At 39.3% G+C, this 21,953-nt stretch overlaps 2 protein-coding genes across 5 annotated transcripts in view; one reads left to right on the plus strand and one right to left on the minus strand.

The window, feature by feature from the left end:
- Positions 1-10,188, minus strand: part of mprip (myosin phosphatase Rho interacting protein) — a 42,954-nt gene extending 32,766 nt beyond the window's left edge. For 2 of the 4 annotated variants that reach the window (XM_053510937.1, XM_053510938.1), the window contains exon 1: positions 9,281-10,188. In XM_053510937.1, the coding sequence (XP_053366912.1) occupies positions 9,281-9,403 (123 nt within the window). In that variant the 5' untranslated portion in view covers positions 9,404-10,188. The remainder of the gene's footprint in view (positions 1-9,280) is intronic. The other 2 variants (XM_053510936.1, XM_053510939.1) reach the window with 2 other exon arrangements.
- A 1,539-nt stretch (positions 10,189-11,727) lies between these two features.
- dhrs7cb (dehydrogenase/reductase (SDR family) member 7Cb) lies at positions 11,728-20,164 on the plus strand. Its single transcript, XM_053511980.1, has 7 exons — positions 11,728-11,857; positions 13,081-13,234; positions 16,674-16,786; positions 17,808-18,018; positions 18,105-18,197; positions 18,390-18,551; positions 19,661-20,164. Exons 2-7 carry the CDS (start codon positions 13,081-13,083, stop codon positions 19,870-19,872), a joined length of 945 nt encoding a protein of 314 aa, XP_053367955.1. The 5' UTR covers positions 11,728-11,857; the 3' UTR covers positions 19,873-20,164.
- Positions 20,165-21,953: the final 1,789 nt, after the last annotated feature.

Consider the following 21,953-nt stretch of genomic DNA (forward strand, 5'->3'; position numbering starts at 1 on the left):
GCGATCATGCATAGTGCCCACTGTACTGTGCCTTCTGGATGTGTTGTGACCTGGAGTATGATCTTTAGTTGGCGACGGTATACGGTAATAAAACGAAGTCAGTTGATGGCCTGAATGTACTAAATGACTGGGTTATCACATCTATGGAGTTTTTCATCCCTGATGGCACAGGAATATTTCCATTTACGCCCTAATTCAGAGCGACTTACACAAATGCTAAATACATCAGTTTATTTTATTTATATGAATGACTGACCAGGTGATCACATCAAAGGAGTTTTTCTACCCTTCTTGCAAAGGCATATTCCAGGACTCAAAAAAAAAAAGAAAACAAAACAAATGGTTCTGGCAATATGAGAAATCATTTTAACACATTAACTGGCCAACGTATTGCGTGTTGTAATAAAAGCTAAGTGACTGAATTAAATCTTAGTCTGTGTGAGGTTTTTTTTTGGATAGACAATATAATTAAGCTATAGTACAGTGGGGCAAAAAAGTATTTAGTCCAACAATTGTGCAAGGTCTCGCACTTAAAAAAGATGAGAGAGGCCTGCAATTTTCATCATAGGTATACGTCAACTATGAAAGACAAAATAAGAATTTTTTTTTTAAGAAAATCACATTGTGGGATTTGTAAAGAATTTATTTGATGTTTTGGGGCTGTCGCTGGGCAACATGGACTTTCAACTCCCTCCAAGATTTTCTATGGGGTTGAGATCTGGAGACTGGCTAGGCCACTCCAGAACCTTGAAATGCTTCTTACGAAGCCACTCCTTCGTTGCCCAGGCGGTGTGTTTGGGATCATTGTCATGCTGAAAGACTCAGCCACATTTCATCTTCAATGCCCTTGCCGATGGATGGAGGTTTTTACTCAAAATCTTACGATACATGGCCCCATTCATTCTTTATTTTACACGGATCAGTCATCCTGGTCCCTTTGCAGAAAAACAGCCCCAAAGCATGATGTTTCCACCCCCATGCTTCACAGTAAGTATGGTGTTCTTTGGATGCAACTCAGCATTCTTCCTCCTCCAAAAACGAAGTTCTATTTTGGTTGTATCTGACCATATGACATTCTCCCAAATCTCTTCTGGATTATCCAAATGCTCTCTAGCAAACTTCAGACGGGCCTGGACATGTACAGTACTGGCTTAAGCAGGGGGACACGTCTGGTACTGAAGGATTTAAGTCCCTGGCGGCATGTGTATCACTGATGGTAGCCTTTGTTACTTTGGTCCCAGGTCATTCACTAGGTCCCCCCGTGTGGTTCTGGGATTTTTGCTCACAGTTCTTGTGATCTTTTTGACCCCACGGGGTGGGATCTTGCGTGGAGCCTCAGATCGAGGGAGATTATCAGAGTATCGGTCTTGGCCTTAGTGGAGTTTGGAGTGTAACTGTTTGAGGTTGTGGACAGGTGGCTTTTATACTGATAACAGATGCCATTAATACAGGTAATGAGTGGAGGACAGAGGAGCCTATTAAAAAAGAAGTTACAGGTCTGTGAGAGCCAGAAATCTTGCTTGTGATTTTCTGGATTTTTTTTCTTATTTTTTCTCTCATAGTTGAGGTATACCTATGATAAAAATTACAGGCCTCTCTTATCTTTTTAAGTGGGAGAACATGCACAATTGGTGGCTGACTAAATACTTTTTTGCCCCACTGTATTTTTTTAGGTGAGTTGATGCTCTGGCAATCCAAAAACATCAAGAACATTCAGTTTATTCCATTGAGCAAACTTTCTAAGATTTTGGTATTTCATTTCTACTTTTCTTTCTAATTAAGCAGCAACCTCGGAAGTAAATACTACAGAAGTGTGCACGAAAACTTGTTAAGCTTGTCAAGAACATTAAACTTTTCATCTTCAAAATCAACGTGGGGCAAACATGAACAAATAAATATTTCAGTAACAAAGGAATGATGAGATTAAGCCCTCACTTGCTTATATTTCCTGTTGAACGGATTATCAAGAAAGATCACATCATCCTTTTTATTTGGAATGAAAAGTCCTTTAGATCTGTCTGGATCTGTTTAGACTGAGGTGGTTCCATGATTAATTTTTATTCTGATTGGGCTATTATTCTGTTTTCTACTGGAATATCAGGATCCATGTAAACAAAGCTAGTGTGTCATGTGAAGCTTGAGGTCAAAATGGTTACATGGCAACTCAAGATCAGAAAATGTGCACTCGTGTGCAGAAACACTGATTAGATTACAGTACAGTCCAAGTTCTGTGGTTTAAATCTATCATTGAACTGTACTAGTACCACAACAAGTCATCAGCTCGCATTTTGCATGCATTTTTCACTTTCACATATTCTGTTTCAAACTCAAATTCCTGGTGGGTTTTCTTCTCACAGCCTGATTCACACAAGCTAGAGAGGGAGCGCAGCAACCGTACTTGGTTTCAGACCGAATTTAAGTGAACTGTGACTTGATTGGAATAAGAAGGTAATTAAATGCTACAGGTAAACCATCTACGGTCATGTTCGAAAGTACCCCCTTTTATAATTCTGTGTTAGACTTTAAAACAGTCTTATGCAATTACAATCTCAGATGAACAACATAACTTTTTCCCCCACATTGACAAACAGACAAACAAACAAAAAACATGTGGCCAATACTAAGTATTCAGATGCAAAATATTATCAGATGCAGTTTTGCAAACATCAGTGGTGCTTCCATGTTCTTTTTAGACAGAAGAGGCTTTCTCCTAGCCACAGTTCCAAGCAAAATGTACTGGTTCAGTCGTCTTCTAATTGTGCTGTCATAAACTAAAACACTTAAATCACTAAGTCCTGTAGGGTATAAAATATAACTCTTGTTTTTTATTATTATTTCTTTTAGTATTGCATGTCCTGGGACATTCACTCCTGGAAAGACTGGCAATCTTTCTCACTGCAGAACAATGCTCCAATGCTCTAAACTGTTTTATAACCCTTTCCCGATTAATGAAAAGCAATAGTTGCTTCTCTATGGCGATTGCTTATGACTTTCCCTCTTGGCATTATATTAACACGCATCTGAATGCTCCAGACTAGCAAACTGCCAGAAACTTCTGCTTTTATAGCGGTCTGCACACCTGATAATGATCGATTAATCAAGGGCTGATGATTAGCAGCACTTGGCTCCAACTTACACTCTCAAATCCTGTGAAAGCAGTAAAGAAGTACTTACTATTGTTTACGTTTTTTTCTTCCTTTTGGTTTAATTGGAGTTAAATAAATAATGGCACAGTGTTTTTTTTGTCAGAGGTTGTGTTTGCCTAATACGAAGACCCACTATGATCAGTTTTTTTTTTTTTTATTATGAAGGTGACACAAAAATGTTTCATACCAGTTATGTATATCAGACTTCCCAAAAACTGCCAGTCAATTCTAGGGTGAGGGGGGAAAGAAAAAAAAAGGAAAAACCTACCCATTACCCCCCACTACTTTGCAACAACAGTACATGCAAAGTGTTTCATTATCTGTTAAAAATGCGTCCTATTTATCGATTTAGCCAATCAGGGCCTGCAGATTATGTTTGTATAAATATACACGTTCTAAAACTGGCAAACTATTTCATATATATATATATATATATATATATATATATATATATATATATATATATACACACACAGTCTATATAATCACATAAAGCCATTGCATGTGTAGTATGCAATTTACAAACATTCCTAACAGTAGTTAATAGCTTACACAACAGCACTGGCATACTGCAACAAACAGACACACAGGAATGTTCAGTCACACAGTTCACTTCACACATGTTCGGTAACCCATTTAATCAACACTGCGTTACACAAAATACATGATTGGTAGGTCCACGAGCAACGTACTAAGCTGAAGCTATACTGCAGGTATTTTAATTTAACTGCAATGAATGCAGATCCTGAAGGTGTATCCTGATGCTGCAGTGCAGTGGGTGAACACTTAAATGTAGGTTTAAATGTTTTTTTTTTTTTATAGTAGGAATATTCCTATCACTTAAACACTTTGCAAGACCCTGAATACTGACTGCTGTATGAGGAAGGCCACAGAGGCACTCTGCAGTGCAGGACCAGACAAGTTCGCGTGGCTGCAACAGCCACGTCAGAAAAGCTGAGTATAATATTAACATTCAGCTAATGGCCGTGAAACTCGAAACGCTCACACAAAAATGGGGCCAAGCGTCTCACCTGCATTTTAATGCGCTTCAACTAACACACATGCACCAAGAGCTGGTGCCATAATACACTGTCTATATATCTACAATACGTTAAGCCTACTTTTAGATTTGTGCAGGTCTTTAAAGCACTCTGGTTTTATTTTTAAGGAAATCTGCTATTTAAACATAAATATTATTCTCTCCTCCGCGATTAAGGTCAGACAAACGCACTTTATTGTAGCCGACAGCATAACGGGCATCATGCCATTTAATACAGCTTATAAACTAACAGAATCTAAAAAAAGAACGGCTTCTTTCCTCTTGAAATGGAGAAGGAGGAGGGTAAAAGCACAACAAAAGCCAGCTGTGAGTGCCGTGTGGAGTGTTGGAGTGTTGGTCTAGTGGTTTGCCCAGGAGAGCAGCGGCACACCCCTGCACTTTTCCTCCACACATTGACGGCTTGCTTCCTCTCCTGAGCTCCTCTCCTAACCCCGCGGCCCTCCCGCCGGCATTGCGCTTAACTTCCAATTTCCTCCCGGCCCCAGGCCGTCCCCAGGAGACCGCTTTTTCTCCCAGCATCCCCCACTTTCACCCCTGGATGCACTCTCCGGGTCCTTGCCGGCGCAGGACCCTCCCCGCTCAACCCGACCAGCTCCCCTTTTTCTGTAGACTCACTCGGTTTCTGCTTCTGAAGTTTGAAGTGACCTTTGGGGGAAATGCTGTTTTCCCAACCCACACTTCCTTTCACAAGCTCTCCTTCCCCCAAAGCCTCCCACAATCCACAAATCCTGCTCCCTCGAGCTGCAAGGATGGCTAGAGATAAACAAATGAGATGTTTACATTGTATTATTTGAGCAGATAGAAAATCAGGCACGAAAGACAACAAAATGTATCTGTTACTACTCTGTTGGTAAGGAGAATAGCTATAATTGTGTTGGCTTTAATTGTGAATTGCATTTCTTTTTTTTTTATTTAACTGTGCGTCTTAGCCCTGACTAATGTTAGATTATCTTGCCTTTAAAAAGCATTTCTGGCTTAGTGCAACAACTTTCGTCAAATCTTCCGCCCCTTCTGCTCATCACAGCAAGAATTTACAGAAAAAGATCTTGCTACGGTCAGATGGGTTTAGTTTTACACTGAACGAAACACTTCCTAGAGGCACTTCCAGGGGTTTTTGACAGTAGGGGTGTTATATCATGCGCGTTCCTACAGTAACGGTCAGCGCATGTTGTCATCCAAGTAAATGCAAGTCCATCTATAATAAGGTGCAACTATTTAGTTTAACTTGAGTTAATATGGTTTTTAAATAGTTTGTACACAAACAGCTTAATACGTTAGGGATTTGTTCAAGGACCCAAAAGTGGCTCTGCTGGCATAGTCGGTCTTTAGATTCAAACCAACGATAAGTCGTGAAGACTAACCTAAGCTAACACAAATATAAGCTTGGCCCTATGTTTCCATTTCAGTGCATGCAATTTGATTTACACAATTTAAAGTTGTTCAAGAAGTCACCAGGAAGGGGAGTTACTAAACATGCGTGAATAAATAAATAAATAAAATATTAGTTTTGTTTTTTTTAAGAAGGCTGAAAGTTTTTTTTATATGTATAAAAAACTGGTTAGAGTCAGTCTTGCTTTTATTATTGCTAGTTAGCTATTAAAGCAAAAATATAATGGTTGCTTCTTTTACCTGAACGACTCTCTGCTAGAAACAAATTAACTAAACTGAAACGGAGAGGAAATTATTTCCTGAAAACATGACGTCCTTGGGTTTCACCGAGACACACATAGGGGACCGGCTTCACTGAGACACACATAAAGGACCGTCTTCCAGCTTCACTGAGACACACATAGGGGACCGTCTTCCGGCTTTACTGAGAGACACATAGGGGACCGTCTTCCGGCTTCACTGATACACACATGGGGGACACTTTTTTTTCCCTTTTAAATATATGCGCACACGCGCTCCTCCCTTCAGGTTTACTGAGATATGTCAATGAAAAACAACATTTAGCCTGGAAAAAAATTTGCTTGTTTTTTATAGACACTTTGGACAGAAATTCAGTGTGCTAGCTTTTTTAACCATTGTCACATGCTGCATTGCTTAGAAATAAATTAATTGGGAACAGATGAGAAGACTATGTTCTACGTAATCCGCAAAAGTCCGTAAATCAAAATAATGCAGTCTCAGCATTATAATTAACTTGGACTTCTCTGGAAGACATGGGCCCAAACTTATTTTGATGCTTTTTTAAAAAATTTTTTATTAGCAGCAGTTTAATTTGAACTCGGTACAGAAGTACAGAAATGTGTAAACATTCCCAGTACAGCCGTTTCAATAATGCACAGAGAAATTACTTTGTCAAACCCGCCCGTCAGGCCCGAGAAAAGGAATAATGAGCAGTCACAGAGAAGGTAAAAAAAACAGACTCTTGCTAGATTTTACTACAATTAAGACCTGACCTTACAAACAATCTTATGTAAGGGAAGACAAAAATTTACTCAGATTTTATTTTGTATTAAAAACCTTGAAACACAAGGCTTGAGACTACAATGTTGGGGGAAGGGACGAGGTTCCCAGAAAGTCGTCAATGTCATTGATCAAAACACCTATGTGACTGTCAAAGGTCCAGATTTCTGCAGTTACACCACATGCTGATTGGTGTAGCTGCTTTATTTTTTTTTAGATTTTACAACACAAAATGTACTAAGGTTGTCAAGTCCGCTTGATAAACCGTTAATATTTGTAACAGTAGCAGCAATTTAATTCACTCACAAAACACCTTTCGCATGATTTCATCACCGCTGACATCATGAGATCAACAAGGTGAGTCAGACGGTGCAAGGGTTAACCACTCATAATCACACCCAGTATTCCTCACATGTGTAATACAAGATGCTGACACTGCTAGACATCTCCAGTTCAGCTGTTTGGGTAGTGTGGGTATGTGTGTGTGTGTGTGTGTGTGTGTCTTGTGAGCGAGAGAGAGTCCAATTAACAGGATGTAACATGCCTTAATTGTCTAAAGCTTCCTCTCATTCATGACTCCCAAGTGTTCAAAGCTTAATGTGTCTTCATGCAGTCCATTTGTTGAAGGCTTAATGTTTCCATACAGGCCACGTCAATGCAAAAGATGACACCAAACCACCTCTTAATGTTCAAGTAAACAGAAACATGAGTAGGATTACCAATTAAGACCTAAGCTTGAAGGGTACAGACAGTAGCTAGACAGGCTGCAACATTTTTAGAGCACCTGAAAGAAGCGTGGAGATGTTCTTTTCAAAGCAGCCCCATCGTTGGAGACCTTGGCAAAAAAAAACGTTTTCCCATTGAAGCGCTAAAGCTGACGAGGCTTTCATTTGGCTTCACAAAATGGATGTGATTTTGGTTGCAGCCTGCTTAAATTACTCCTCTAAAGGAGACAAATTTGTGCGTGGCTGCTGCTTTAATGAAACGCAAACAGCACGGCGTGAGGAATTTCTTGAAAGGAAAGAAAACGAGATGAAAAGCAGAGCAGCAACCTAACCGAATATTGCTTAAAAAGGAAAAGATTCACCAAGGAAAAAAGACTGACAGGATAACTTCAACTGCTTAACTAAACTGCGCACACTACAGCATGCCTTCTTCGCACTTTCAATGCATTCAATTATCATCATAAAAATTAAATCTAAACTACATATAAGATTCAGCTTAGGGTCAGTCCTGTCTCGCTGCAGTGACTTCTAATCAGGCTTTTCTCCCACACAAAGCAAGTATATGCAAACAAATCTGAGTCCTATTCACAAAAAAGATTTAAGTGCTTAAGATGGAGAAACACCACTAATGAAACTGTTGAAGTTGTTACCTGCCCTTTATAAAAAAGTGAAAGTGGATCTCAGGTGTCAACAGTCGAACTCCAACGATCAGAAAATCATAACCAGGATCTTTGTGACCACAAATAACCTTAAACAAAGCTTTAATGTTTGTTATAGACATTTTATAGGTATTAGAGGGTTTGACAGTGCTTTTCAAATAAAATGATTTAATCCCAGATTTATCCAAAAAATAATCCAAAAAGACTTGTGCCTGAGGAACGTTCAGAAATAAAAGTGTCTATTTTGTAATTAATCATTTGAAACAAATGTTTCATGACGATAAGAAGACAATGAGAAAATAAAAGAAATTGGTAACAACAAATGCAAAGAGAGAAAATGCAAAACCGCATCACTAACAAATGCTGCTTGCTAGTTTTGCACTACTAATCTCATAAAAATAAAAATCACATTAATGGATGACTCTCAGTCTGATCTCTGCAATCATTCAATCACAAAAGGCTGCAATTTATTACAGGTAATTTACACATAGACTGTCAATAATTTAGGCATTTGTTTATTCTTCTAAAATAATTGAGTGGATAAATAAATACCAGCCAACATAATTTTAACAAGGTCATTGTATTAGCCTAGATAAACATGTTTGAACACAAAATGGTACATTTAATAACTTAAAAAAAAAAATTTTGAGGCATTAAAAATGTGTTAAGAAAATACCATAATATTCAGGTTATTACAATATTCGTACAATAGCAATAAATCTTGTCGTATCATACAGCCCTACTCTGGACAAGAATAAATTCATTAAAAAGTAAAAGCGTCAGTAAATTTATATAGTGAAAACCGAAAAAGAAATATATATATGGTTTGATCTGAATAACAGGGCAAAGAGAAGGTACTGAATCCTGTTAGACAAATACACATATATATGACAGTTGTTTAAGAATGGTTTATGTTTTCTGATGTCGAGGAAATATCTGCTTGACGTATACAGTATATCAATCAGATATTCAATTGATGTCAGAAAAAATCTTGAACCACTGAGTAAAGGACGTCAACCTTCTAAGATTCGATAAAGCACAACCAATGTCATGTCTCCACCTCCTCGATAAACAATCAAACCTCACGCTCTTACCTTCAGCATTTCATATTGTCAACTATTCAACACCTTGTACAAGATGTATAGGCTACAACACACACACACACACACACACACACACACACACACACCTCTCTTCTATAGGGACACTCAAAACCAGCAGGAATGAGTTATGTTATCAGTAGCACAGGTACAGTATAACCTTGACACAGGGTTTGTTTACCTGGTTCAGGTCTGTGTCGGTCAGCAGATGCAGCTCTCTCGGCTTGAAGCAATTCTGACATTTACTCTTGTTGAAAATATTCGCCTGGAATTTCCTGCAAGGGTTTTCTTTCGCAGTAGACATTATAATTTTTTTTAAGCTTATCTGGTCAATGTCGACAAAAAGTAAAAAAAAGAAGTGTTTTTTTTTTCTTTCTTCTTCACATCCAATTTGGGACCGAGCCGAGCATCCAGAACATGATCCCAGCAGGATGGGTTAGTTTTCCTTGTTCCTTCCAGTCAAAAAAAAAAAAGTAAAACTCTTTTTTTTTTTTTTTTTACACCCAGGGCAAGCCAGCCAGGAAGCTAGCTACCTTCTGGTTGAAGCAGGCTGTTCAGTAGTCCATGGCCTGGAAGCACAAAGCCGACCCCGAGTGATTAACAAGCTGCTCTGATCAATAACACCGCTAGCAAATAAACCAGTTACAAAACACACTGGTGCGTTCAACCATCAGCTGAGAATTATTCGCAACTATTCGACTATAGATAAATAAATCCCACTCTGAACATTAAGACGAGTGTTGAGGTAGACTTGCAAATTCTAACCGCAATTCCTCCTCCTTCTCCTCCTCCTTCTCCTGGCTACGCTCGAAGTTTCGCTAGGCTAGCCGTTTTGTCCGTTAGCTAACAGGCTAACCAAACCTCTCTCTCTCTCTCAGCAGTATAATGGGCGAATCCCAGCTTCCAGTCCCTCTGGATCCCGTTTGAGCCTCCGCCGCAACCGCATCGTTTTTTTTTTTTTAACTAAACGCTACGCTTTCAACATAACGTTACGGCCGCCTAGCTCCGTCGGTTTGTTTCTGTTCCCACGGCTAACACACAGTGTTTCTCCCTCTTCAGGGCTGGAGAGGAGGAGGTCGCTCCCTAAGGAGGGAGAGCGAGAGAGAGAGCGCGAGCGAAAGAAAGGGGAGGGGGCAGTTCACACACTGGAATTTTACTTAGTCTCGCGAGATTTCTCTTTTTCTTTTCCTAACCGTTTTAAACAGCATGTGTCCTGATTAGCTGCACTTAATATTTCCTGCGTTAGGTTTGGATAATACCTGCACACGTGACCAAGTGGAACATGTCAGAATACAGGTGTTGGAAAAAAGAACGCGATTTGGGGAAGTCAAACAGATATACAGGGCTAATCTGTGGCGTGATTAATCGTGTGTGTGTGTGTGTGTGTGTGCGCGCGCGCGCGCTTCTTAGATTCTGACATATTTACAATTGCCACGCTTGCAAAAATAAAGCAATGATTATCTATTTATGCCCCAGACTACGGTATTGTGTTTTATGACACTGTGGAGCTGCAAATAAACACTCCTCATTTAACTAAACTCTGAGTAATGCACAATATTACTCACATTAATAACATCTGTATAATATGGAAATCTTTCCTTACACTCATAAATAATAAGTACCATTGTACATTAAACTTTGTTTTTGAAGATTAAAGTATATGGCGAGGCGGCACCTCCAGGGTCCGGGTTTGATTCCCACCTTGGTTCTCTGTGCATGGAGTTAAAAGTGTATGTGTGCCCTGCGATGGATTGGCACCCTATCCAAGGTGTACCCTGCCTCCTGCCCTAAGTCTCCTGGGATAGGCTCCAGGCCCTCCACGACCCTCTATACAGGATAAAGCGGTATAAACAATGAATGAATGTGTCCGTTAGATTCTGCTATATTCACAATTACCATGCTTACCAAAACAATTATTCTGTATTTATGCCCTAGACTACATTATTTTCTTTTATTACTCTCTTTGGTTGTGGAGCTGCTATTAAACACTCCTCATTTTTACTAAACTCTGAGTAATGCACAATATGAACTCTGTATAATATGGAAATCTTCCCTCTCTGAAATATTAGGTACCATCAATTCTGCACAAAATGGTGAGGCAGCACAGTGGCGTAGTGGTAATCAGTGTCGCATTGCACCTCCAGGGTCTCACCTCGGGTCTGTGTTTTCTCCCCGGTTTCCTCCGACAGTCCAAAGACATTTAAGATAGGCTAATTGGACTTTAGTGTGCCATGCACTGGATGGGAATTGCACCCTCATTCTGTAGTATCCTGGGATAGGCTCCAGGCTCCCTGTGACCCTGTATACAGGATAAAGCGGTATAGACAATGAGTGAGTGAGTGAGTATATGGCAATTAGAAATAGTGGTAGAAAATGGTAGAAATAGTGTACTGTTGGTGATAGCACCAAAGAAGTAGTTGCTTAAATAAAACTATAAATTTTATTATAGGTTTTGTACTATATAAATATAAATTCAGTAAAAGCAAATTTTTATGTAAAATGTGAAACTGTTTGTTGTCTGTGTGGTTGTCATCGACATGCCTAAGCTAGGTTAGTATTTACAGTGCACATGAGATGACCTGACTCAGCCAAATGCTATTAAAAGACCCCAGATCCTAACGGGCTGTCTGTGGTGCTGGACAGAGAGCGAGAGCCTGGGGTCTGTGAATGGACGAGGTGGAATAAAGGTTTTAAAGCTGGTTACCTAACGGGAAAACCTCTGACTTTTCCACTGGGGGCTTAACTCCTGACATGCACTGTAAGTGGGCTAAAAAGAAGATTACAAGTATGTGTGTGTGTGTGTGTGTGTGTTTGTGTGTGTGTGTGTGTGTGTTTTTAGATTGATGTTTGTCCCCATGTGTGCGTTTGTGTGAGTGTGTGTGTGTGCTCTACATTTCTATGTGTTCTGAAAAAAAAACTAAAATAAAAGGTTGATATAATTTTTCAAAAATCCCATGACATATCTAGGGAATGGAGATATGGAAAATCATTTTCCTTGAATATCCAGGATGAGGAGCTGACACACACTGTGGCATTTGTGGCAACAGATTAGTGTAGGGCAAAGTATATTTAGAACCTTTCCTCAGCCACTCTTTACATGGAAATGATGACAGCCGTGCTATCAAGAATAACCTGACCAAACACAGATAAAAGAACAAAAAAGATATAACTAGTGAGAGCGGCCGTTAATTGTATCTTTTCTTGTGACTGGGTAGCTTCACTCTTGTTTCATTAGTCTGCTGATTAGATCACAGATATGGTCACGGAAATAATTTGTTAAAAGTACTGCTTCCAAATCTGTGCTATTGCGTATTATAGTGTTGGTTGTTCCGAAAATTAAAAATGGAATGATCATAAAACTGTTTTTATTTTAAGCACAAAAAAAAAAAAATTTACTGATTGCATTGTTTAAACTGTTGCTTCACACCTTCAGGGTAGAGGGCACAAGTCCTGCCTCTACCTCTGTAAACGTGGAGATTGTATGTTCTCCCCGTGATTGGTGGGTTTCCTCCAGGTACTCCGGTCTCCTCTCACAGTCTGAAGACATGGAAATTAGGCTCACTGGCGTACCTAAATTGCCCATAGTATGTGAGCAAGCTTGTGAGTGTGTGCATGCTTGTGCCCTGCGGTGGATTGGCACCTAATTCAGGGTTTACACCACCTCGTGCCCTGAGTCCCCTGGGATAGTTTCCAGGCTCCCCATGACCCTAAACAGGATAAGCAGTATCAAGAATGAGTGAGAGAAACAAGGGATGTAAACATGAAGTAGAATTTAACACATATACACTATAATCAGAGTGTGGGAAAAACCCTGTACTAAATAACAAGTCTAATCCCATGTATTACTGAATTAATTGTTAATTTATTAATAAACTTGATTAATAATCATTGAACCCATTTTCCGCATGGTTATAATGTTATGTATTACACCAGGAATTTTTACACTGAAGTATTTTTCCACTGTTTTTTCTTTTTCCAAAGATGGCTATCCCATCTGTAATGGTATTGCCCCTGCTGGTGGTGGTATTTGCTGGAATCTACTACTTTTACAATGAGGTCATCCACTTCATGTCCAAGTCCGTAGTGCGGAACAAAGTGGTGGTCATTACAGATGCTGTATCTGCAATGGGAAGTGGTAATGCTCTCACTTGTTTCTTTTTTGATCTAGTCATTGTGTATATATACATTACATTGGTTTGTCTACACGGTACATGTGTCAGTACAGTATATAGTTGGACAGAATTATACTTTTGACATTTACGGTAAAAATAAAATAGAAAGTGAGACAACATTTTTAAAGGAACAGATTAGTTAAAAGCAGCTGATCAGCCAAAATATTTTCCATGTCTGTATTTTCCTTTTAAAGATTTGCCCTATTTTGTTTTTAGCTAGGTAAGTGAAGCCAATAGATACCATTTCAGCATTATACAATCTGTGCATTACAGCATGTATGTATAAGTCTTATGGCCATGGGTGCAAGTAAGCCGGTATGGTACTGAAAGATTCAGTGAAAGTACGCAGCACTTCAAAGGTGGGAGAGCAGCTGCACATACAGTACATCTGATAACATTATGCCATCTTAAACAACACTTAGTAATTGCTTTTAAGTCATAGTCAATTGCCACTGAACTGTCCATGTTGTGGTTCAATCTAATAGTAGTGAGCTTTGTAGCTCACATTACCAAAAGCCATGAGCTAATGAGTAATAGATGCAATTACTAAGTGTTGTTTAAGATGACATAATGTCATTCTTGGCTAATGCTAATGCAAGCTACAAAGCTCACCAGCGTCAAACACAAGGCTGATTCCCAAATCTCTCTCTAACCCCCCAAAAAAGCACACTAACCGTTATGTGGAACAAGGCATCCTACACCTTATCTATCTACCAAAGCTTATCTTCTTGTGCTAATTGGGATTAAACCCTGGAATAGTTAGTTAGCTGAGGCTGTTCTTAAGCAGAATAAGACATAAATAGAAACTTAACACTACTATCTATCACCTCCATGATATATTCTTCTTGTCTTTTGACCACCGGCAATGTCCAAGTAATAGGTTTTTAAGGCTTAATGTAAATGTCTTCACTGAACATGTGAATAATAACTTTTGTTTTGACAGTTGTCCAGTGTCCAAATCTTTATGCCTAATGAAAAATGATGGAAAGACAAATGACAAAAGACAGTTACTTGTATAAAAGTCTAATCTTTAAGATTTGTTAATAATTCACTTTATGAATTTAATAAATACAATTATAAAAATTATGCTGTTGTGAGGAAACACAGTGGCTTAGTGCTTAGCACTGTCGTCCTGCACCTCCAGGGCGGAGAGTTCGATTCCCGCTTAGGTCTGTGTGTATAGAGTTTGTGTGTTTTCCCCATGCTTGGTACTGTAGGTTTCCTCCCAGTCCAAAGACCTATAGATTAGGCTAATTGGCTTTTCCAATTAGTCGGTAGTGTGTACTTCGTGTCTGAAGTCTCCTCAGATGACCTCCATGACCATGAACAGGATAAACAGTATAGAGAATACCTTAAGTAATGACTTTACAACTTATGTCTCCAAATTAGGCTCCAGGCTGAACTTCTTAACTCCAAATTATGTCTACAACTAACTTATTTAATTTGATCTCCATTTGAACAATAATGCCTTTTTTTTCATGCGATGCTTTTTTCAACAATTGCATTCATTAACACAGTAAGCTTTGTTGAAGTGAACACTACCCCGATTATAATAGACAGAAAGCCAATATTTTTGGTGTTCGGGTTTCACTAGCTAGCTAGTTATCTATGTTAATCAAGCCATGTTTTTTTCCTGCATTATATAGATAACTATATATTAGATATATTATATAACACAACTAGCAAATGGTACTAAAAATTGAAGTGATGTAAGTTTGATGCAGAGTTGTAAAAAAGGTAGTAATGCTGCTTTGCGACAATGTCAATTGTTAAACGCGCTATACAAATAAAATTAAATTGAATTGAAATAAATTGATTAGTAAAACATCTAATGATCTGGCTAGCTAGACTAGCTTTCTTAGCTAGCTTATTATTTACATGTACTGTACATGTTTCCATAGATTAAATGTTGAGCTGTGAAACACAAATATCTCTACGGGTTGTTTCCTTTAAACGTGTAAAAATTAAGATACCTCATAAACTGGTCCACCTTTTGTCTCCGCTGCCTCAAACACTGCTACTTAGCAAATAACTAGTATTAGCAAATTGCTTTATTTTTAATGTGGTTTAGCAATTGGCTTCTTTGATATTTGTCCATAATGTCTGTTGGTTGGTTTCTGGGGTTAAATGCATTCTTGTTTATTTTATCACAGTGAATAAATTAAGAATCAAACTCATTTTGGAATATTTTGCTTTTTTTTTTTTTTACTTAAGTAAAAGTACAATAAAATGACATTAAGTGTACTTAAGTGTAATATAAAAGACATCCACACCTGCTCATACACCAATATCTTTTATAGTGTTGCCATGATATTCCATCCAGCCTTCTAGGAACCCCTGTTTTCCACTAAGGAAAGTAGGGACCAGCGGTGATTTCCATTGTATTTATTCTGATTTTACGAGCGTGGTGGGACCTCTGGTCAACATTCAGACACGCATTCACACACTACGGGAAATTTCGGAACGCCCATTAGCCCAGTGTGCATGCCGTTGGACTGTGGGAAGAAACCGGATACCCAAAGGAAACCCACCAAGCACAGGGAAAACATGCAAATTTCATGTACACAGACCCCGAGGCGGGAATCGAACCCTGGAAGTGCGAGACGAGAGTGCTAAACACTACCATTGTCATGATATTTGATCACTTAAAACAATTCCTCAGTCCACAATGTTTTAACCTTCATGGAACTGTCTTCCTAAGATCAACGTACGGTATGTAGGGGTAGTGATGGTATTTCATGCCAAATGTTTACATCTATACACTTCCCAGCAGAGCTTTTTTAGTTTGTCACGACATTGTGGAAACATTACTGTGGCAATGTTATGGACACTCGTATTGGGTTGCTTTCAAAAGATATTATTACTTGCGAAAACATCACTACAAAAATGACACTGTATACGTACTTTAAACAATCTTTTTAGATTACTTGTATTGTTTAGACAAGATTAAAAAAAGGCTTATTGATAACACTCTGTGGAACCCAAGTGTGTGTGGGTGTGGAGAGTAGGCTCAGGTGAAATTTTAACCAAGCTCTGGTTTATTTAGCTGTTCATTCCAACAAAAAAAAACTGAACAAAAACAAAACAACTGAACAGAAAAATGAACTTTTACTTCAAGTTCAAGCCAGCAGTCAACAAGTGTGTGTGTGTGTGTGACAGATGGTTTTGTGTGTAGCAGATGCTTTAGTGTGTAGCAGATGCTTTAGTTAGTAACAGCGTATACATCACATGTCAGTGGATATGTTATAGGCCATAAGTCATTCATTCAGCATACGGTACTATATCACCGTATCATATGACCACATCACACATCTATCTATACTTTATATACAAAGCATATGCTGCATACCGTATGTTATAATATTAAGTCATCTCTCTCTTTCTCTCTCCCTCGTGTTTCAGAATGTGCCAGGCTGCTGCATGAAGGTGGTGCACAGTTGGTGTTGTGTGGAGCCAACTGGGATAAGCTGGAGTCTCTCAGCGAATCACTGTGCAGCGACACAGATCCCAGTAAAGTGAGTAAGGCCTGTATCAGAGAACCGACACGGCCTATCAGTAGGACTTCATACAGCATGTTTACCCACATACCTGTTTCTGATGTTTGAAACCACACATAAGATAAAAAGACCTTTTCCTTTTTCCGTTGCTTTGATGAACAATGGCAGGATATCCTCCTCCATGACAGCTCGCTGTCTCCTGCTATCTAACAAATTCCAGGACACTCCACAGACATTATTGTCATAACCATCATCTCAGGTTCAACAAACTATGACTATTTTGCCGCTGTGATTTTAGTGGATCTTGCTTTTTAGGAACAAAATAATCACAAACCCCCTCAGAATTAATGATTTCTTTTAAATACTTCCTTATAAGATGAAAAAGTATTTGTTTTTGAGAAATCATTTAGTAATAATACTAAAGAGTTTTGTTTGGGCAAAAAGGCATAGTGGCATAGTGGTTAGCACTGTTGCCTCGCACATCCAGGGTCGAGGGTTCAATGCCCGAATCGGGACTGTGTGCATGGAGTTTGCATGTTCCCCCCATGCTTGGGTTTCCTCCCGAAGTACTCTGGTTTTCGCTCACAGTCCAAATTGCTTGTAATGTGTGTGTGCACGTCCTGCGATTGATCGGCACCCTGTCCAAAGTATACCCTGCCTTATCCCTAAAGTCTCCCAGGATAACCCCCTTCCCTATTTTCTGAACAAAAATCCATTTTCTTAAACCTTTTTTGCACTAACACAAATGTTTCTACTGTTCTCTCTTTATGATTAAAAATAAACCTCATTTATCATAGAGAGCCAACTTTTCCGTTTCTGCAATGTTCTATTTCTAATTGTTAGCTGTATTTATCATTTATCTAACATTATTCATTTCCAACCAACCCCATGAAATGCCCTTACTGCACTGCAAGGCCAAAACATTTGCTGAACTTTGACCCCATCAGTCTATTTCCGTCTAACACAGGGCTCATTATGACTTGTTCCAACCCATTATTTCTGGCTTACATCTCTCTGGTGACTGTTTTTCCTGTTGAAGACCTTTCCACCCAAGTTGGTGCTGCTGGACTTCAGCGATACAGACAGCATAGAGGATGTGATCACAGAGATCAGCGAGTGCTATGGATATGTGGATGTGCTCATATGTAACAGCAGTATGAAGGTCAAAGCCCCAGTACAGAACCTTTCACTGGAGATGGACAAAATCATCATGGACGTCAATTATTTTGGGCCCATCACTTTGGCAAAGGGTATAAGTGTTATATTCTTAATCCAATACTTAATAAATATGTCACAGTGTTATACATCTGTTAGAATGGTATTTTCTTGTGAAAAGGAATTCTGCCGTTAATGATTGCCAGAAGAACAGGTCAATTCGTCATCATTAACAGCATCCAAGGGAGACTTGCTGTCCCGTTTCGCACCTCATGTAAGAATACACTATTGTCTATTAACATGCTGTTATTGTAGTGCTGTTATTGTCATATAGCATTAATGTCCAAAAGACAAATTGATACTATTAACAAAACCTTTTCCAAATAGCACCACACCTTAGTATGTTATTATACAATGTCCCACACCTTGATCAAATACAGTTTTACTCAATTTTTGTGCGTTCGAGATGCTGCCTCCAAACATGCAGTGCAGGCTTTCTTCGACTGTCTGAGAGCAGAAGTGGAGGAGTATGGCATCTCTGTCAGTACGATCAACCACACGTTTATCAACGGTACAGCCCAGGAAGTCACTCCTTCCCAGTCTCAGCCCACCAACGCCCTGTGGGCATGTAAGTAATTACACACCACTACACAAAAACATGCAGACGACAAAGCAGACCATCCTGGTTACTTTTTATGCAAGGTCTGAACTGGCATATGCAGGTTTTTCTACATACCTGTAAAAAAAAAAAGGGAGAATAACATGTTTTAATCTGACAGTATTTATCCACTGTGATATACAAGTAGAATGGATTACAATCCAATCACTGAGCTGCTTAGTCATAGCCCTGTTCATGCACTCAGCAGTAAACAGTGATGGGACATAAAAAAAAGAAATCACTGATTTTGTATTTACACCATAAAAAAATATAATCAAAAGTTTTTTTCCATATAAACAAAAATCAGCATAATTCATTAGCATTTAGTATATAAAGAATGAAAATGCTTATTCGACTCTGGTATCATGTTATCCTGTTTAAAATTGAGCTAATACAGTATGTACGGCTTATTGTCTTATAATAAACAGAAAAATAATGCACAGTTGCTACCTTTTAAATAATGGCCAGACTATTAGAAATAAAAATATATGAACTGTTAAAAAATCCTAGATTCAGATATTTTCCTCATCAATGTAAATGCTAGCTATCAAGCTAATACTGAATAAAACTCTTAGCGCTGCATTAGTCCTACACCTTTTATTTAGCACTAAAGTGGTACTATAAATGATATCTCATTCTCATCGTCTCACTTATCATCTATACCGCATTGTCCTGTAGACTGGGATGTGGGAGTCTGGAGCCTCTCCCAGGAGACTTAGGGCACAAGGTGGAGTTCACACTGGACGGGGTCCCAATCCATCGCAAAGCATTAAGGATATCTATTGATCTTTTATCCCTTTGGAATAATTTAAGGCACACAATTGGACCACTGATGTACCTTAACCACTAAAAGCCTATAATAAAAGTTACACCACATGCACCTTATCAGGTGAATGCTGAATATTAAGTTTCAGTTCATGTTTTTTAATAGGATCACACCAGCCAGAAGGAAAACTGTGTTAGTTTAATACCTTTATTTTTGAGTGTATGCCATTTTATGTAAGAAAATGTCTAGTCATTTTTTAGACATTTGATTGTCCATAATTCTATATTTTTACCTCAATGCTCTCCTTTTCCAGACATTTTAAGCAAGCTATCCACTCACGGCATTAGCCCTAAGGCCCTGGCGTGTGAGATTGTGCGCGTGGTGAACCGGAAAAGGAGAGAGGTGCTCCTGGCCCACCCCATCCCCTGGACTGCTCTCTACGTCCGCTCATTCGTGCCCAGCTTCTTCTTTTCTGTGGTAGCAGCAGGGGTGAAGGACGTGGCCATGAATCAGCAGATGAAATAGATCCATACATCACATGCTAGTGAATGACTGAGAAACGTTTGTTCTTTTAACAATGTGTCATTAGAACATGGTTTGAGCTAAAGCTCTCACACTGACCTATGACCTCTGATGTAATACAGAAGCAGAAGTGATTTGGAGAAGCATGATTTTGGACGTAGTTAGAGCGATTTGCTTTAAATATCTTGTTATGTGCTAGAAATTGATTGTGTGACTAACCATAGCCAATTTAAGCGTGGTATGGATATTAAATTTGCATTGTTAGCCATTAAGTAAAATCTAGTGTTCTTGTGCATTTGTTTTGAGCCTTCTAGTTCATTGGTTTTTGGAAAGTTTTATCAGTAACACACACACACACACACACACACACACACACACACACACACACACACACACACACACACACTTGTGTCTAACATTTGCCTTCTTTGTGAGTGCCAAGTTGTGAGTCTGTTGTAGTCCAGCTGTTTCTCCACCAGGCACTAATTGCAGAATCCTGTAGATGGAGCTAGTGGACCTTTCTGCTGCAACACCATGACAAGGAAATTACTGCCACCTACTGATCATTTCTTACTTTTAACCAACCAGTAGTGTACTCTCTGACATATTTTGTGTTAGCATATGATCCTTGTGACATGCACTGAAAAAAAGTTTGGATCTTTAAAGTGATCTTTGAAGTCTTTACATTTATTCATACAGCATACATTTGAACACAAAACAAACATGCACAGTGAGATTTTGTGGTTCAGTAGTAGGTTTCTTAAAGCCCTGGTAAAACCTGTGCCTAGTTGTGTGCGGATCGGATGGACAGGAGCAGAAAGACAACTATAACATGCAAAGTGCCAGAACATCCAATCCAAGAACGAATCTAATGAGCAGAGTTAAAGACTTGGCTTTGGGGTCCAACAGCAGCTCCATGCCAGGCCTGTGATTTCACAATTCACTATTTAACATATCATATTTTCACATATCTATTATACTGTATGGTGTAATCACCTTCCACCTCCAGGGTCCGGGTTTGATTCTCGCCTCGGCGTCTGTGTGCATGGAGTTTGCATGTCCTCTCAGTGCTTGAAGTTTTTTTTTTCCTTATTATGATTTCCTTATTTTCCTTATTATTTTTTTTTGTGTGTGTGTGCAAATGTTGACCATGGTTGTGAAAATGGAAATAAATGTAATGATCACCATTGGCGTCTATGGTCCCAAGTTGGACTACAGAGATTTCTAGATGTATGGATGCAATATATAATATCAGTGACAGCACACTCATACCAGTACTTTCTTCTCATCTCATCGTCTATACTGCGTTAGCCTATCCCAGGATACTTAGGGCACGAGGCGGGTACACCCTTGACGGGGCGCCGATCCATCACAGGGCATAACTACATACAATCACACGCTCATTCACACACTACAGGCCATTTGAGAACAATAATTAGCCTAATCTGGATGTCTATAGGACTGTGGGTGAGAAACGGGACCCGAGGCAGGAATCGAACCCGGATGCTGGAGGTGCCATGCGACAGTGCCAATCACTGTAGTTAAATTTTTTTATTATTATTACCAATCAGTTTTAACTCTGGTGATGGGGAGAACATTGTCTGTCCTTACTGAACCTTTGGATGCAGAAAATGAATAGTTGAGAAGCTGCTTGTGTGATTTACAAAGTGCAATATAAACATGCATAAACGAGGAGGAGCGCTATCAATTAGATCTGATGGGGCTTACCTCGACGCATAGCATCGGCTCTGGATCCATACTCCTGGATAGGGGTTGTTCTTCTCCGGAGTTGCCCAGGGTGTGAAGCACCATGCGGGTGTGGGGATACTCACGAGTCCCCGGCTAAGTGCCACGACGTTGGAGTTTACAAGACACTTCAGTGGATGAGAGGGTCACCTCTCTGCGCCTGTGGACCATGGAGGAAAACTCACTGTGGTCTGTGCTTATGCTCCAAACTGCAGTTCAGAGTATTCTTCCTACAGTACTTGGAGACTCTGAATGGAGTACTGCATCTGGCCCCACTAAGGGATTCCATAGTCTTGCTGGGGGACGCAAATGTTGGCAATGACAGAGATACTTGGTGG

This window comes from Clarias gariepinus, chromosome 14, assembly GCF_024256425.1.
Source record: "Clarias gariepinus isolate MV-2021 ecotype Netherlands chromosome 14, CGAR_prim_01v2, whole genome shotgun sequence".
Lineage (NCBI taxonomy): Eukaryota > Metazoa > Chordata > Actinopteri > Siluriformes > Clariidae > Clarias > Clarias gariepinus.

What these genes read in the sequence shown, in the direction of transcription:
- dhrs7cb (XM_053511980.1), top strand. Translation starts at nt 13,081, where the DNA reads ATGGCTATCCCATCTGTAATGGTATTGCCCCTGCTGGTGGTGGTATTT. An exon ending in TGTATCTGCAATGGGAAGTG is followed by an intron (nt 13,235 to 16,673) that starts GTAATGCTCTCA and finishes CTCGTGTTTCAG; the next exon opens with AATGTGCCAGGCTGCTGCAT. An exon ending in CACCAACGCCCTGTGGGCAT is followed by an intron (nt 18,552 to 19,660) that starts GTAAGTAATTAC and finishes CTCCTTTTCCAG; the next exon opens with ACATTTTAAGCAAGCTATCC.